This window comes from Urocampus carinirostris, chromosome 4 (genome assembly GCF_059441175.1).
Source record: "Urocampus carinirostris isolate Australia breed hairy pipefish chromosome 4, RoL_Ucar_1.0, whole genome shotgun sequence".
Taxonomy (NCBI): Eukaryota; Metazoa; Chordata; class Actinopteri; order Syngnathiformes; family Syngnathidae; genus Urocampus; species Urocampus carinirostris.
Genome location: NC_142352.1, coordinates 4,268,191 through 4,283,673, shown reverse-complemented (window position 1 = coordinate 4,283,673; position 15,483 = coordinate 4,268,191). Strand labels below are relative to the sequence as shown.

General features: G+C 40.5%; 1 protein-coding gene across 5 annotated transcripts in view; it reads right to left on the bottom strand.

Moving 5' to 3' along the window:
• Positions 1-3,544: 3,544 nt before the first annotated feature.
• shf (Src homology 2 domain containing F) overlaps positions 3,545-15,483 on the bottom strand; it is a 197,489-nt gene continuing 185,550 nt past the window's right edge. For all 5 annotated transcript variants that reach the window (XM_088333493.1, XM_088333491.1, XM_088333492.1 and 2 more), the window contains one exon: positions 3,545-8,601. In XM_088333493.1, coding sequence (XP_088189619.1) covers positions 8,415-8,601 — 187 coding nt within the window. In that variant the 3' untranslated portion in view covers positions 3,545-8,414. The remainder of the gene's footprint in view (positions 8,602-15,483) is intronic.

Sequence of the window (15,483 nt, the reverse complement as noted above, 5' to 3'; positions counted from 1 at the left end):
TTTGAGATGAGTCAGCGGACCAGCGTTTGACCTGAAGCATGTGAACTAGGGTGGTCCTTAATGGGGGTCGAAATTTTTTTTTTTGAAATATTGGGCTCTGACCCCCCGCATATGTTCTTATATCGATAAAAACACACTGTGTGCAATTTTGAACAATTTGGATAATATTTAGAGGTAGCTCAACGACTTTGAAATTTCCCAAAATGGTAAAATTTTGGCAATTTTCGAGAAAAAACGGAAATCTTAACCCTATGTGTACGGCGTTTTAGAACATCCAATTTCAGTCCATTGCTTATAATTGTAACACAAGAAAAGTTACAAGTAACTTTGTACACTAGGTCTGATATAATGTGCGAAAAATCCTTATTTTTCATACCAAAATTTCAGAGGCCTTGAGCGACCTCTAAATATCCTTTGATTTTGATGAAACTTTGCCTAATTACGTTTTGTATATATTGGAACATATTCAAGGGGTCAGAGCATGAAATTTTAAAAGTCGAAAAATAAGGACCACCCTAATGTGAACGCCAGCATGGACCAGCTGGCAGAGATGGGAAGCTGTGTCGTGGCCGTCATAGACTTTCTGGACTAGTTTACAGGCTGTGGGCGTCGCTGCTGTCATGCACTTTCCGGACAATTCTCAACATGTTACCTAGTGTTTACTATGTTTGTGTACTGTAATGCTAAATGTAATTCACCCTGGTCATCCTGAAAGGGGGATACTCTTGTGAGGTCTTTCTCAAGGTTTCTCTTTTTCCTCACGCTGAGGTTTTGAGTTGTTCCTTGCCCGCATGTTGGTTGAAGATCAGGTAATTGTGTCATTGTAATCCTCTGCAATCCTTTGAGACATTTTTGTGATTAAAGGCTATATAAATAAATTTGACTTGACTTGATTTCCAAATTAGAATGTGAAACAAGTATTTGGTCACAAACAAGCAAAAACGATTTGTGGCTGTCAAATAGGTCTAACGAGGCTTCACTCATTACCGGTATTAGCGGCACCCGTTTTAATTCATTATCGGTATACAGGAGACATGTCCACAACCTCAGTCGGTCACACTCCAAACTCCATTAGGGCCAAGACCTAAAAGCTGTCGAAGGACAAAATTGTAGACCTGCACCTGGCTGAGAAGACCGAATCTGCAATCGGTAAAACAAAATTACTTTAGGAGAAATTATTAGAAAACGGAAGTCATACAAGACCACTAATAAATTTGCCTCGATCTGGGGATTCATGCACCCTGTGGTGTCAAAATGATTTGGACGGTGAGCAAAAATCCCCAAACCACACGAGGGGACGTAGTGAATGACCTACAAAGAGCTGGGGCCACAGTAACAAAGGCTACTATCCGTGACACAATGCGCCGCCAGGGACTCAAATTATGCAATGCCAGATGCTGATATCAGTACATGTCCAGGCATGTCTGCAGTTTTCTAGAGAGCATTTGGGTGATCCAAACCAAAACAAAAATAACTTTGTGGTAGAAACACAAATTCTCTTGATTGGAGAAGAAATAGTACTGAATTTCCTCCGAAAAACAGCAGACCCACTGTCAAGCATGGGATGGAAACATCATGCTCTGGGGCTGTTTTTCTGCAAAAGACCAGGATGACCGATCTTTGTTAAGGAAAAAATGAATGGGGCCATGTTTCGAGAGATTTTAAGTGAAAATCTTCCATCAGCAAAAGCATTGAAGATGACACGTGGCCTGGTCTTTCAGTATGACAATGATTCCAAACAAAGCCAGGGAAACAAAGGAATGACTTCATAAGAATCATTTCAAGATAGTCCCCAGATCTCAACCCAATAGAAAATCTGTGGAGGGTAGTTGAAAGTCGGTGTTGCCCAACAATAGCCCCAAAACATCACTGCTCCAGAGGAGATCTGCATGGAGGAATGGGCCAAAATACTAGCAACAGTGTGTGGTGAAAAGCTTGTGAAGAATTACAAAAAAAAAGGTTTGTTCTGTTTTTTTCCAACAAAGGATACATTTAGTATTCAGATGAACTTCTGGTACAGACCAAATGGACATTTTTTCCCATTTGGAGATAAATTCTTTAAAAATCAAACAATGTGATTTTTTTTTCGCATTCTCTCATGGTTAAGGTTTACCCATGTTGATAATTAGATAGATACTTTATTCATCCCCGTAGGGAAATTCACAAGCAGTATCCTTGTGTTGATTATTAACAGATTAACAGGATGGCCTTGGGATGCTGTGTTGTAGTTTAGCAACAGCAGAGTGGATGACGTCACACGCTAGTCCAAAAGTTCAACGTCCTTGCAGCAGATGGAAATCTTTGTGCCTAGGGTTACACCACCTCGTGTTCACGTAGATAGCGAGTCCACCTCCTTTCCGCAGGCTTTCATGTCTCTGTCTAACAGCGCTGAAGTCAGGTAGTTCCGGTTAGCTCCAGGTAGCTCCATGTTAGCGTCAGGGATGCTAAGCGTGAGCCACGTTTCCGTAAAACACAGCAAACTGCACTTCCTGTACGCTTTATATTTTCAAGTGGGAGAATTTGCATAATTAGAGGTTGACTAAACCCTTATTCACCCCAAAATGCTGGTCTACTAGTGATCCCAAGAGCCAAGAAGAGATCCGCAGGTTCGAGCGCATTTTCCATTCCGGCCCCGGTGCTGCGGAATGCTCTGCTCCCTGAGATTTGATCAGCAACCTCAGTGGAAATGTTAAAATTTAAGTTTTAAGCCCACTTCTATTCTATAGCATATGAATAACCTATATTATATGTTGACAATGTCTGTATATTATTTGCCCTCATGTAGGTTTTAGATCAGGGGATGGTGTCATAACAGTCTGTAGTTTGCAATAGTCTGATCTGTGCAGCCCTTTGAGACTCTGTGATTAAGGGCGTCACAAATAAACATGACTTGATTTGAATGCTCTAGAGGAGATCTGCATGGAGGAATGGGCCAAAATACTAGCAACAGTGTGTGAAGAGCTTGTAAAGAGTTACAAAAAAGGTTTGGTCTGTTATTGCCAGCAGAGGATACATAAAATATTCGGATGAACTTTTGGTATAGACCAAGATTTGCAAAAAAATTCTTTAAAAATCAAACAATGTGATTTTGTTTTCTGCATTCTCTCATGGTTGAGGTTGACTCATGTTGATAATTACATGCCTCATATATTTTCAAGTGGGAGAATTTGCATCATTAGTGGTAGACTAAACCCTTATTTGCCCTACTGTATTTCAATAACATGGCAATTTACGTTAATCCTAAAATGGTTCACAACCGTTTTTAACGGGTTGAGTTTATCCTATTTATATTTCATCTGAGACACGAGTCGTCATTTCCCCTTTAACTATTTGCACTGGAAAAAGCCTTGTACCTGAAGTGTGCGCGACGAGTGTAGTATCGTGTTTTCTAGCAGATCGATACACAACTCTCTAGCGGCTCCAACAGCCGCAATCTTTGACTCTTAACACCGTATCGCCGGCTCGGTATTTACAGACAGGCGTTACCATGGCAACTGGTTCCATCACCCCCCCCCAAAAAAAAAAAAAAAAAATCTGACAGCTCTTTAGTTGTAATAAACCCGATTTCTTTATTGATGTACTTTAATACGGCCGTGTTTCCCCCGTGTTTAAAATACATTCAGTATATACATTTGGCCATGACGGGGGAACGGCACCAACACACTCACACATATTTTAAGACACTTCAGACAAAAAAGAGGCTTCTTCAGAGAGAAATGTTAAGTGTGTCCTCCGTGGATTGCAGTTGAAGTCCTCCAAAGCTAAGTAAGAACTCCCCTGGAGTACTCCGACACCCGTTAGCAGCAATCATCAAGAGGCTACGTCCACATTCATTCATCTTCTCGTAATGTTTTCTTTCGTAGGTCCGCTTAAGTAAAGCTGCATGGGCTTTATCACCTCCAATGCACCCATTTTTCTTCTAGCAGGTGAGATATTTCATTGCCCGTATCCAGGGTTGGGTAGGGTTACTTTAACTTGATTACCGTAAATTCCGGACTATAAGCCGCTACTTTTTTCCCAAACATTCAACCCTGTGGCTTATTTAGTGATGCGGCCATTTATGTAATTTTTCTAGCGGCCGCCAGCGACGCTCGAGTACAAAAGGTAAGATTTAGACTGCAACTTCTTAGTTTGTGCACAATCAATTTAGCGTAGATATAGCCTCATCATACCTAATTGGTAATATGGCGGCGCCCTCTGTTGGCTGCAGCTGCATCGGCTCGCTACAACGGGTCAGGTGTATCGACATTTCGTTCTGTGTACATTGTTACAAAGAATGACAATACAAAGGAAATTATTATTATTATTATTATTATTATCATGCAAATTGCAAAAAGAAAGGCACATGACGCAACTTTCAAGCGAAACGCAATGGAGCAGTCCGATATAGAAGGAGACAGAGCTACCGCACGTAAACTGTACTTTGCGAGCGTGATGCTAGCGTGTTTTCAAATGAGGGAACGTGGGACGACGTCTACATGACAAAGTCTCTTTCCTATACTTTAGGAAGACGACTTTGATGATGTCAGTTATAAAGAGGAAGATGAGGGCGGTTAACCGTGCCTTCTACAGGTACGGTATGTTTTCTTAACAGAGGTGATTACTGTGTTGTGAGCCTGTTTCTAGTAGCGTTTTGTAACTGTATATTTTTGTAATGTATTTATTTTAGAAACTTATTCTGATATGTTTCGTACAAGCAAATAAGAAGGGGCGGGGCAAACGCGGGCTGACGGGAAGTGGAGTAAAGGTGAGGTTTGTGGACGCGGCCGACAATAGTGGATATATTATATATAAGTACGGTATGGTTTTTCACCGGATCCGTTTACTGTGTTGCGAGCGTGTTGCTAGCATTAACTGCCCTGTCACAGGCACCGTTTGGGATGAAAGTTATATTATTATTATTAAAGCTTTGAAAACTCTCTCGGTGTACCGTCTTTCTTTGTAAATATGTGTAACCATGTATAATATGTATTTGCAACTGTATATTTTTGTAATGTCTTTATTTCAGACACTTATTCTGATATGTTTTGCACAGGCGAATAAAAAAGAAGGGGCAGAACCAACGCGGGGCTGACGGGAAGTGGGGTAAAGGTGAGACCTGTTTGTGGACGCGGCGGACATTAGTGGATATATATTTTTCCCACCCTTACCTTTGGATATATACACTTTTTTCCTTGGATTACTTTCAACGGGACCCGGACTCTGCAGGTCTGCATCAAACCTTAAGTACCGGTATCATTTTCTGTTCATTTTGCCGGCTGTGATTTTTGGACTGTGTACTTTAATGAAAGACATTCAGTTTCAATCGCGGGACTTAAAAGTCGGGTTTGAGTTAATTTTGTGTTACATTTCTTTAATGTGGGCGCATGCGGCTTATATACAGGTGCGGCTTGTGTAAGTTGTTTTCCTCTTAAAATGTGGTGGGTGCGGCTTATAATCAGGTGCATTCTATAGTCCGGAATTTACGGTACTTAGAAAACTGAAAAAACGGAAGTCATCATTGTTTCAATTGCTTTCGAGCTCGTTTGTTTTTCGAGCGTGCTTGATGAGCAAAACCCAAGAAGAAATGGCAAGACTCTCCGTCCTCGAGCCTTTATAACGGGGACGTGTTCGTCTAAGGTCCGACAAACCGCGTGGCGATTGGTCGGGAAGTACTGGAACTGGGCGCAGGCGTGACGAGCACACAAGAAGAGCAAAACGTAGAGCACCACAGGAGTCACCCCGGAGAACACGATCACGACAAAAAGCGGGTCGCTACCAAGCCCGCCAATAAATTACAGACAGGGAAGAACGGTTCCCGAGCAGGATGGCGGCGAGCTGATCTCCATGCATTTCGTTTCTAAGGCTTCAACTAAACGTTTGACATCACACAGCATTGTCAAAAACACCAAAGTCGGGTTTGAGTTCTTTTTTTCCTGTTTTTTTTTTAATCGGAACGGATGATGAGAGTCCGAGGAAATTAGGAAGTGAAGGGCGGATCGATACGGGTCGACCGACTGTACTTATTGATCCTCAGACAGACGGCTGAATGGCATTGATTTTTTTCGTTTTTTTTTCTTTGAGGTAGACAATGCAGGCCTTGTGGTGTTGGGGGGGAGCGAGGCGGGACAGCGTCAGGGTCAAAAGAGGGGTTTTAGTTCCTCTACTTGGTCCTTCTGGATGGGTTGATCCATCCGTTGAGCTGCATCTCCGGTACGTCTTGCCACCTGGTGTTACACGCCTCCATCTGGTTGATGGATGCTGAAGACGTGAAAGGATAATCGACCCATAAGCCGGACCCCTAAGGTCTTGTTCTTGCCCCCCTCCCATGCAACGTATCTACGTGCATAGTATCAACTAAGGATAGATGTTACCAAGATCATGAACTCATTCATTGCCAGCCTATTTAAATGGACAGTGTGTATTATTGGACCACTCTATGTCACTCTTGTGTAGTGCAACTGAAAACATGTACTACATAACACAAGGAAGAAGACAAACTATGGCGACTAGGAGGGACCAAAATTGAATTGCTTTACTCTAATATTTTTACCATATTTTAATGAAGTGAAAAGAAAAGATAGGATTAAAAAAGGTAAATCAAGAAAAAAGACAAGGGGAAAATATGGAAGGAAAAGTAAAGAACGGGGGAAAAATGAAGAAAAGAATGAAAAGTAAAAAGGGGGAAAAACTGAAAGAAAAAAAGATAAAACAAGAAAATAAAACAGAAACAAAAGAAAAGCACAAGGGAAAAAGACAGTAAAAATGAAAAAATAAAGTAAGAAGGGAAAATGAGACAGAAACAAATTAAAGAAAAGCTAGAAAAATAAAAAGGAATGAGATAATATAGAAAATAATGCAGAAAGAGAAGAAGGAAAAAACAAAATGAAGTAAAAAGAAAAGCTAGGGAAAATATGGAAGAAAAAAATAAAGCAGAGGACAAATAAAGAAAAGAAAACAAGGGAAAAGTAAAAAGGGGAAAAAGTGAGAGAGAAAAAACAAGAAAAAAAAAGAAACAAAAGAAAAGCACAAGGTAAAAAGAAAAAAAAGAAAAACTAAAGTAAGAAGGGAAACTGAGACAGAAACCAATGAAAGAAAAGCTAAAAAAAGGCAGGCAAAATAAAAAAGAATGAGATAATAAACAAAATAATAAAGAGAAAAGGGAAAACACAAAATAAAGTAAAAAGAAAAATACATAAAAATGAAAGGAAAAGGGGAAAAAAACAAAAGACAGAAAAATGAAAGAAAAGAAGAGCAAAGGGAAAGGGAAAAAAAACACATAAAAAAGGAGAAAAAACAAAAACAGTTTTTTAGTGGGGCCTGTGTAATAAGGTTACCGGTAGCAGCAAGATGGCAGACATCAATGCCAGCTCCCTCTCGGTGTTACTCTTGTTATCTCAAGTAAATTCAAATTTCTCGACCTATGACTAATATAACATACACACTTATTATTCAGGTTTATTGTTTTTTATAATGAACGGTTTTCTTTTTCACCACTATGAGCCGCTAGATATTACACACTGTCCCTTTAAAAAGAAAGTGGAAGATTTAGGTCTCATACGGTCAGTGGCACTGCAAAAATTAAAGTCCGTATTCATTTTAATAGAGTTGATTTACTGTTGAAGAAAAGGCCTCACACAGCCTCCACTGTTGACTTTTCAGTAGTGTTATTCACAGGGTTGGGTAGGGTTACTTTAACTGGATTACTTTCAATTACTTTTGGATTACTCCAATACCAAATATGCTAATAAGAGACAAAAGAAACTAAATATGAAACAAATGACTCAATTTTGTGCAGGCTTGGGGAGTAAGCTGTTTGGATTTATTGTCATTTTGTTTCTGTCGCATTTGATGTTGGTTTTGCCGGAGATCAAAGAGATCAAAGCCAGGAGAGAAATCTTACCACGTGTTGTGAGTCATCATTTTATTCATATTTAGTTTCTCATCTCATCTCATCAGCCGTACTGCTTATCCTCATTAGGGTCGCGGGGGGGGGCTGGAGCCCATCCCAGCCATCTCCGGGCAGTTGGCAGGGGACACCCTGAACTGGTTGCCAGCCAATCGCAGGGCACACAGGGACAGACAACTCATTCGCTCATTTACACCTAGGGACAATTTGGACCGGCCAATATTGGAGTAATCCAAAAGTAATTGAAAGTAATCCAGTTAAAGTAACCCTACCCAACCCTGGAACTTATTCAACGCAAAGACAGTTTAGTTCCAACCTCAAAGAAATCCCAGCTGGCAAGCCGTGATAAATGAAAGTGCAGCCTCTCTGTGGGAAAGCCGAAAAAATGGGAAGTAAGTGTGTGTGACGGTCATAAATAAACTTAAAAAAATAAAACAGATCTGTGGGAAATCTGTCAGCCAGTGAGATGAGTCAGAATCAGCAGTTTTGGGATTTCCCTTTTCTGGTACTGGTTTGGTGTGCGGCACTATAGTGTCCTGATGGCGACGGGGTACAGCAGGGACATGTGCTCGGCCCCCTTGATGGGCAGCTTGCGACTGGAGTAGAAGTGGATGATGTCGGGCACGCTGTCGAAGTGGCAGCTGTTCTGGCCCAGAACGTACTTGTTCTCCTTGGTCCTGGAGAGCTTCATGTGCATAAAGCCCTGGCTGCTCCTGGGGACAGGCAAAAACACAAGGACAGCTATTGATAAGGTTCCTACAAATATTTTCAAGGACTTTTCAAGGACTTCTAAAGCTAACTTTACAGTTACTATTAAAAGAAGAAATCAGGTCAAAATGATGTGTTTTGCAGTTCCACAAATATATCTACACGTGAATTTATCCAGATACAGTGGAACCTCGGTTTTCGAACGCCTCTCAGTTCGAACAAATCGGAGTCCGCCCAAAAATTTCGAGAAATTCTTGCATCGCTGTTCGGAGTTTGAACGCCGGAAATGCGTGAGTGCGTACGCTAGGGTGCGATGCTGAGCGGCGTACGGGTGTTTTAGCCCCTTATTATGCCTCCGAAGAAAGTGCAAGCAGCAAAGTTGCTGCAGGTGAAAAAAGAAAAGTAGTGCGTACAACTATTGCATTTAAGAAAGAAATAATAGCCAAATATGAAGGAGGTGTGCGAGTGTCTGATCTTCCTAGGGAATACAGCATGGCTAAATCTACGATCAGTACGATACTAAAGAATAAGGAGGCTGTGAAATCTAGGGATGTGGCTAAGGGAGTGAGTGCTATAAGCAAGCAAAGGCCGCAAGTTTTGGAAGAGGTTGAAACACTTTTGATGATTTCCCTCTCCCCACCGTCCACCTGCGCCTTCTGCTGACCGCCACAAAGGTAAGAAATCCTAATCATAATTCTTTTCTTTATCCTTTTTTATTTTTATTTTTACACGTTCATGTTAGCGTAATCTTTCGTACGGAAGATTACGATAACGCGAACGTACGATTAGCCTGGGTTAGCTTTACGTTAAACATTCAAGGTAAACATTCAGGGTGTTGGAACGGATTAAAACGATTTATATTATTTTTAATGGGAAAAATGATTTCGGTGATCGAACAAATCGGTTTTCGAACAGGGTTCCGGAACGGATTATGGTCGAGAACCGAGGTTCCACTGTATTTTATTTTTCAACACAAGGATACTGCTGGAAATGTAAATTTTTTCCTTCCGGGGATGAATAAAGTACGTATCTAACTTCTCTTTTGCATGGCCCATAATAAAAGTTGAAATTGCTATTTAATCCTCGCACTACTAATAATTGCATAGTGCCCAATTTAGGTATATAACATGCACCTGTCCTGCAGGGGGCAACGGTGCTTCATCTGACAATTCCACACAAATGAATGCCAACTAACGTTAAGCCACCAGAGAGCAGCGTCGACATAATTTTCAAGCAAACTTGTTGAGTGAGATAGATAGAGAGAGAGAGATAGATAGATAGATACTTTATTCATCCCCGTAGGGAAATTCACACTTCCAGCAGTCTACCCCGTTGTTTATTTACAGATTAATATGATACCCTAGGGGTGCTTGTAGCGGAGTGGATGACGTCACGCCAGTCCAAAAATTCGACATCCCTGCGGCAGATGGAAAACTTTTCTTTGTGAAAATCCAGGGATACACCACCTCGTGTTAGCAAGTCCGCCTCCTCTCCGATTCCCCCCGGCTTTCGTGTCTCTGTTTAGCGGCGTTGAAGCCGGATAGCTCCGGGTGGCTACACGTTAGCGTCCGGAATGCTAAACGTGAGCCACGTTTCCGCAAAACACAGCAACTGCGCTCCCTGTGCGCTTCGATGTTTTCCACCAGCACTCGATGATCTTATTTGGTCGTGAGTTCGCATTTACCATGATTACGGATGGTACCGAAGACTTATAACGCCGCTAGCCGCTTCGCTAGCTCCGGCTCTTCTTCCACGATAGGCCCCTTCATCACGCCGGCACGAGAATTCTTCAGGGCAAGGAGTTGAAATTCCTTGAATACACACATTTTTTGTGCGCTAAAACCCATGTCCCATAGGATAGAAGTAATCCATAGTGTAGTTGTCAAAACGGGAAGAAAAAACACCGAAGATAGGAGCAGACAATAAAACAATAGGGCAGCTGCTGGAAAAGGCAGCCGCTCGTGGCAGCGCCGCTTTGAACTGTGGTAGCAGTTAGCAATAGCACATGGCAATAGCAATAATTTCAAGCATTCACAAACCCCTTCACCCGAAATCCAAGCACTTTTAAATTAAAATGAAGGCATTTGCAAGGATTTCAAGCCCCCGTACGAACCTTGCATTGAGCAAGCTGGGTGAAGGCAAGAAAGACTTGTACTTAAAGCGCAAGGCGTCACATAGCGGGCATGGGGGATGAGGCTAATGAACCCTTAGGATAAATCACTTAAGCTAGAGCAGTAAAAGCAAATGAAGAGGCTCTGGGCGCGATTCCGCCAGCCTCGGATCAATACCCTTTACAGTTTCTCACTGATCCCTCGCTTGCAAATAGAAAATTAGCATTCCGAGCCGGGCCACTGGGAACCCTGCATTTTTAATCTTCTATATATCTCCACGACGTGAACAAAGTACTTTGATTATTGGTCCCGGAAACTAATCTCTTTGGTTGCGGTTGTCCTCGATTCAGTTTTCAGTAAACTTCAAATATAAAAAAAAAAACCTGTTTCCCTGCTTTGGCACAAGTAGTTAGGAAATTAGGGTTTATGGTTAAAGTACCGTATTTTCCACACTATAAGGCGCACCTAAAAGCCTTTATTTTTTTTCAAAAGCTGACCATGCGCCTTATAATACAGTGCGCCTTATTTATGGATCAATATTAAGTCGCAAAGTCTTGCAACTAAGGCAAGCAGCCGCCGACTCGATTTTCCCCCGAAGGCCAAGTAGTCCACGGTGTATGCTGGGATTTATTTACCGGCGTTTCATTGGCTAACCAATGTGTCAATCATCATTTGAATCGATCACTATTGGCTAAAGTTATTCGGAGGTAAAGGGGGAGGATCCTTTTTATCATTTACAGGCTGGCATTGGCTTAAGCGGCAAAACAAAGCCTGCAATTGGCCGAAAAAGATGAATGTGAATAGCACGTTGGGTTGACGGCATAGAGAAAGCATGTTTTACTATTCTGTATTTGTAAATATTTTATTCTCCTGGATTTACTACACTCACGGACATAAGAGGAACATGGTTGCACATTATTATTGATCACAACGACTTCGGTGAGCTACTCCGGCTATATATTTTCCCTGTATCTTGTTTCAGACTGAACTGGATGTTTCTGTGATAAGCGGTGCAGATAATGGATGGAATGGAGTGTCTATTTTTAAATTAAACTCAATTCCAAGTGTTTATTGTCATATGCACAGTAAAGTTGCGAGCGAAAAAGAAAATAGAAACTAAGGAATGGTTGGCATTTCTAGAATCCCAAGACTTTAACCTTCCGAATGATATTTGGAACGATGCATTTGAGTGACATCGTACGGACACCGCATCCGCACGTGTTCTCGACACGTATTTGCTTCTTTGCAAGCTTTAAAAATGTTAAAGGGGGTAATAAGTTGGACTGAACTATCTGACTGTTTTGTCGACGTTCCCATTGTAGCGCCTTATAATCCGGTGCGTCTTATGTATGTCAAATATAGGACCAAAAACTATTTTTTTGGGTATGTGTGTAAAATACGGTACTCATAACTCAAATAGAGCAGTGTCAAATATTGAAAATAGTATTTCAGTACGACTGTAGACAATTTTGGGGGGTAAAAGCATAAACAGTGTCTGAAATAACGTCTGCCCAGACACCCAGGGCGTGCATCTTTTACGTCGGGCGTACAACTTACTCAACGTCTCTGCCCGGTTGGCCGACAACTTTTTCAAGAAAAATAAATAAATAAATAAATAAAAATCTTTTAAAAATTTTTTTAGACAGGATTGAATGGTAGCTTGTTACAAACATTTGCTTTATTCCGATTTCGAAATCTTCGTTCGGTTTGGAAATTTCGGTTTGTTTGACAATTTGCATACTCTACAGCCAATGAGAAGTCTGTATCGAATAACTTCGTGCTTCCTGACTTTACCGGGCCTTATAAGGTCGTGCATTTGCATATCATTTTCCAAAGTAGACGCAGAGAACACAAGAAAAATGGTAAAGTGGTTAGGAATCAAGCCAAAACCTCAGCCCAAGAAGAAATATTCAAAAGAAGCTAACAAAATCTATGACGCTACAATATGTAAACGTACATTAAAAGCATCGTGGAAAGAGGAGTTCACCTGGCTTGTAGCAAACATTTCATGAATGAAGATGAGTAAATACAGGTACATACTGATGGCAGATGGAAAACAGCGATGTCATTTACATGCAATGAATGTTATAAGTAGATTTATAATAAACTTAAATTTAAAGTGTTGTTCTGTTATATATTCTAATGATCAATTCTTAATACTTTGCAACAATGTGTTTTTTTTTGCGATTAGTCGTCTGTGTTTCAAGTTGTGAAAAATGGGGCAGGCAACTTTATGGCTGGGCAGGCAACTTGTCTGCCCTGGTGTCAGCTAACTTTTTGACATAAGTTTCAGACATTGATACTATTAAACAAAGCTACTAGTTGGGATGCTTAAGATGTCTATATCTAATTTAGAGACTCTAATTTACTTGTCTTCTTGCTTGGTTTCGTGCAGCAGCGCTTTCCACTTCTCTTGTTAATGAAGGGAGGAGTAGTACACACCGTTGTAGGAGAATTTCAGTGACTTGGTCATTTTTTGTATGGGATAGCCCTCACCTTTCAGAACAAGTATGGAGTTCAGTTTCTTTTGGGTAATTGTGAAAGTTGAATCACACCCATAAATGTGATGCCACAGATACTTGACAAGCTCAATGGAAGGTCAGTTTTATAGCTTCTCTAAGCAGCTAATCTGTTTTTATCTGTGCTAACATAATTGCACAAGGGGTGATCAATTCATCCATTAGCCTTCTAAAGCAATTAGCAAACAAAATGTACTATTAGACCACTGTAGTGCTTGTTGCGCTGGAAATCCTTCTATATACACCTAGGGAGATGTTGCATTAAAAAAACAGTTTGTTGCTAAATTTGTAATGTACCACGGTGGGGTGTGATTTTAATTAGTTTGATGTTATCGTCATTAAAAGAAATAGTGCTTTTTCTTCAAAAATAGGAACATTTCTAAGCGACCACAAACTTTTGAACAATAATGTGTTTGCTAAAGTCAATTATTTCAATAGCAAGATAAGCATTACCTGATTTGTTTTCAGTCTTTGTTGTTTCCATAGAAAATGTGTATTGGGTAATTTGCTTTAAACAGCTGTAGTAAGCTACGGAAGATTTTTACTGTTTGGTAGCACTGGAAATACTTAACATAAAACTATAGAGCAGTGTCATGAGACCTTAAATGGAGAACAGCAGAAAATTGTCCAATTTCACCTAATTGTTAACAAGAAATTGAACAATATTTTTTTAAAAAGTGCTGTTTATAGCTACCCGGAGCTATCCGGCTTCAACGCCGCTATACAGAGACAAGAAAGCCAAGGGGAATCGGTGAGGAGGCGGACTTGCTAACACGAGGTGGTGTATCCCTGGATTTTCACAAAGAAAAGATTTCCATCTGCCGCAGGATGTCGAACTTTTGGACTGGCGTGACGTCATCCACTCCGCTACAAGCACCCCTAGGGCATCATGTTCATCTGTTAATAAACAACGGGGTAGACTGCTACAAGTGTGAATTTCCCTACGGGGATGAATAAAGTCTCTATATATCTATCTATCTATCTATCTATCTATCTATTTGTTGTTGAGTTCCTGTGCAATTTTCCCAATTAGCAAAGTAAGAAGCATTCATCTGTATCAGTAATTGGCAGCAGAGCAAATGTAATTGTTCATGGGTTAGTACAGAAAGTAATTTGGTTAACTAATTTGTGATGGAGACATTTGAGAAACAAAACAAAATCTTTCTCTAACAGAAGTTCAATTTTCTTTAAGTGGTATGTTTCCTATTTTGCTGAAATAACGAGTTCAAATGTGGTCATAGATAACGTTTTATTGTCCGATCATTTTTGCTTGACCGACAGCAAGACAAACACATACAAGAACAAAGAAAATAAAAAAGGGAAAAAGTAGCAGAAAACACACACAAAAATGTTTGGACCATGGCCAACCCAAATGCCCAAATACCCAAACAAGTTAAGCACCTTTTGTCCCTCCAGATGAAACGAGACACAAGAAAGCGGCCATGTCACTCGGGTCAGGGTGACACAACACACTTCTGTTCAACAGCAGGGCCCGACAGCTTTCACTGGTTTACCCCTGCCGCATCATATGAGCCCCTGCCCATCCCTTAGAACGCGGCCAAACATCCCACTATCCTTTCACAACACCTCTCCACTCATTCCTATAACCAACAAGAGCTCTAGCTTCCATTACATTTAGACCTAAACATATACGATCAGTTTAAAAATTGATAAAGTTTTTTTTTTATATATAATTAGTGGTCACCATAGCTTAAGAGGTAATACAGGTTATTGATTTTGTTTTATTTTTGTTGTAATTTGGGATATAACTATATTTTTAACCTGTTTTTGAAGCTTTACAAAATATTTTTATTTTTTTAGAAAAAAAACAACAAAAAAACGAGCATAAATGATCCACAAACGAGCATTTTCTTTTCTACGTTCTAACTTTTCTAAAGTAAAACTAATCATTAATATCAGCAGAATATGTGCAAGATAAATGGTCTGCATTTCTATAGCGCTTTTCAAGTCAATGAAGACCTCCGAAAGCACTTTACAATGTGTTTCACACTTACCCATTCACACACACACACACACACACACACACACTCACCCACCAATAGCGGCCATGCAGCTATGCAAGGCGCCAACCTGCTTATTGGGGGCATAAGGGATTCAGTGTCTTGCCCAAGGACACTTCGACATATAACACGGAGGAGCCGGGAATCGAACCTGCGACCTCTTGATCCCAAGTGCACCTACTGAGCTATTTTTTATTTTTTTTTGCATTGCAATCTTAAATAACTTAATCAAACAA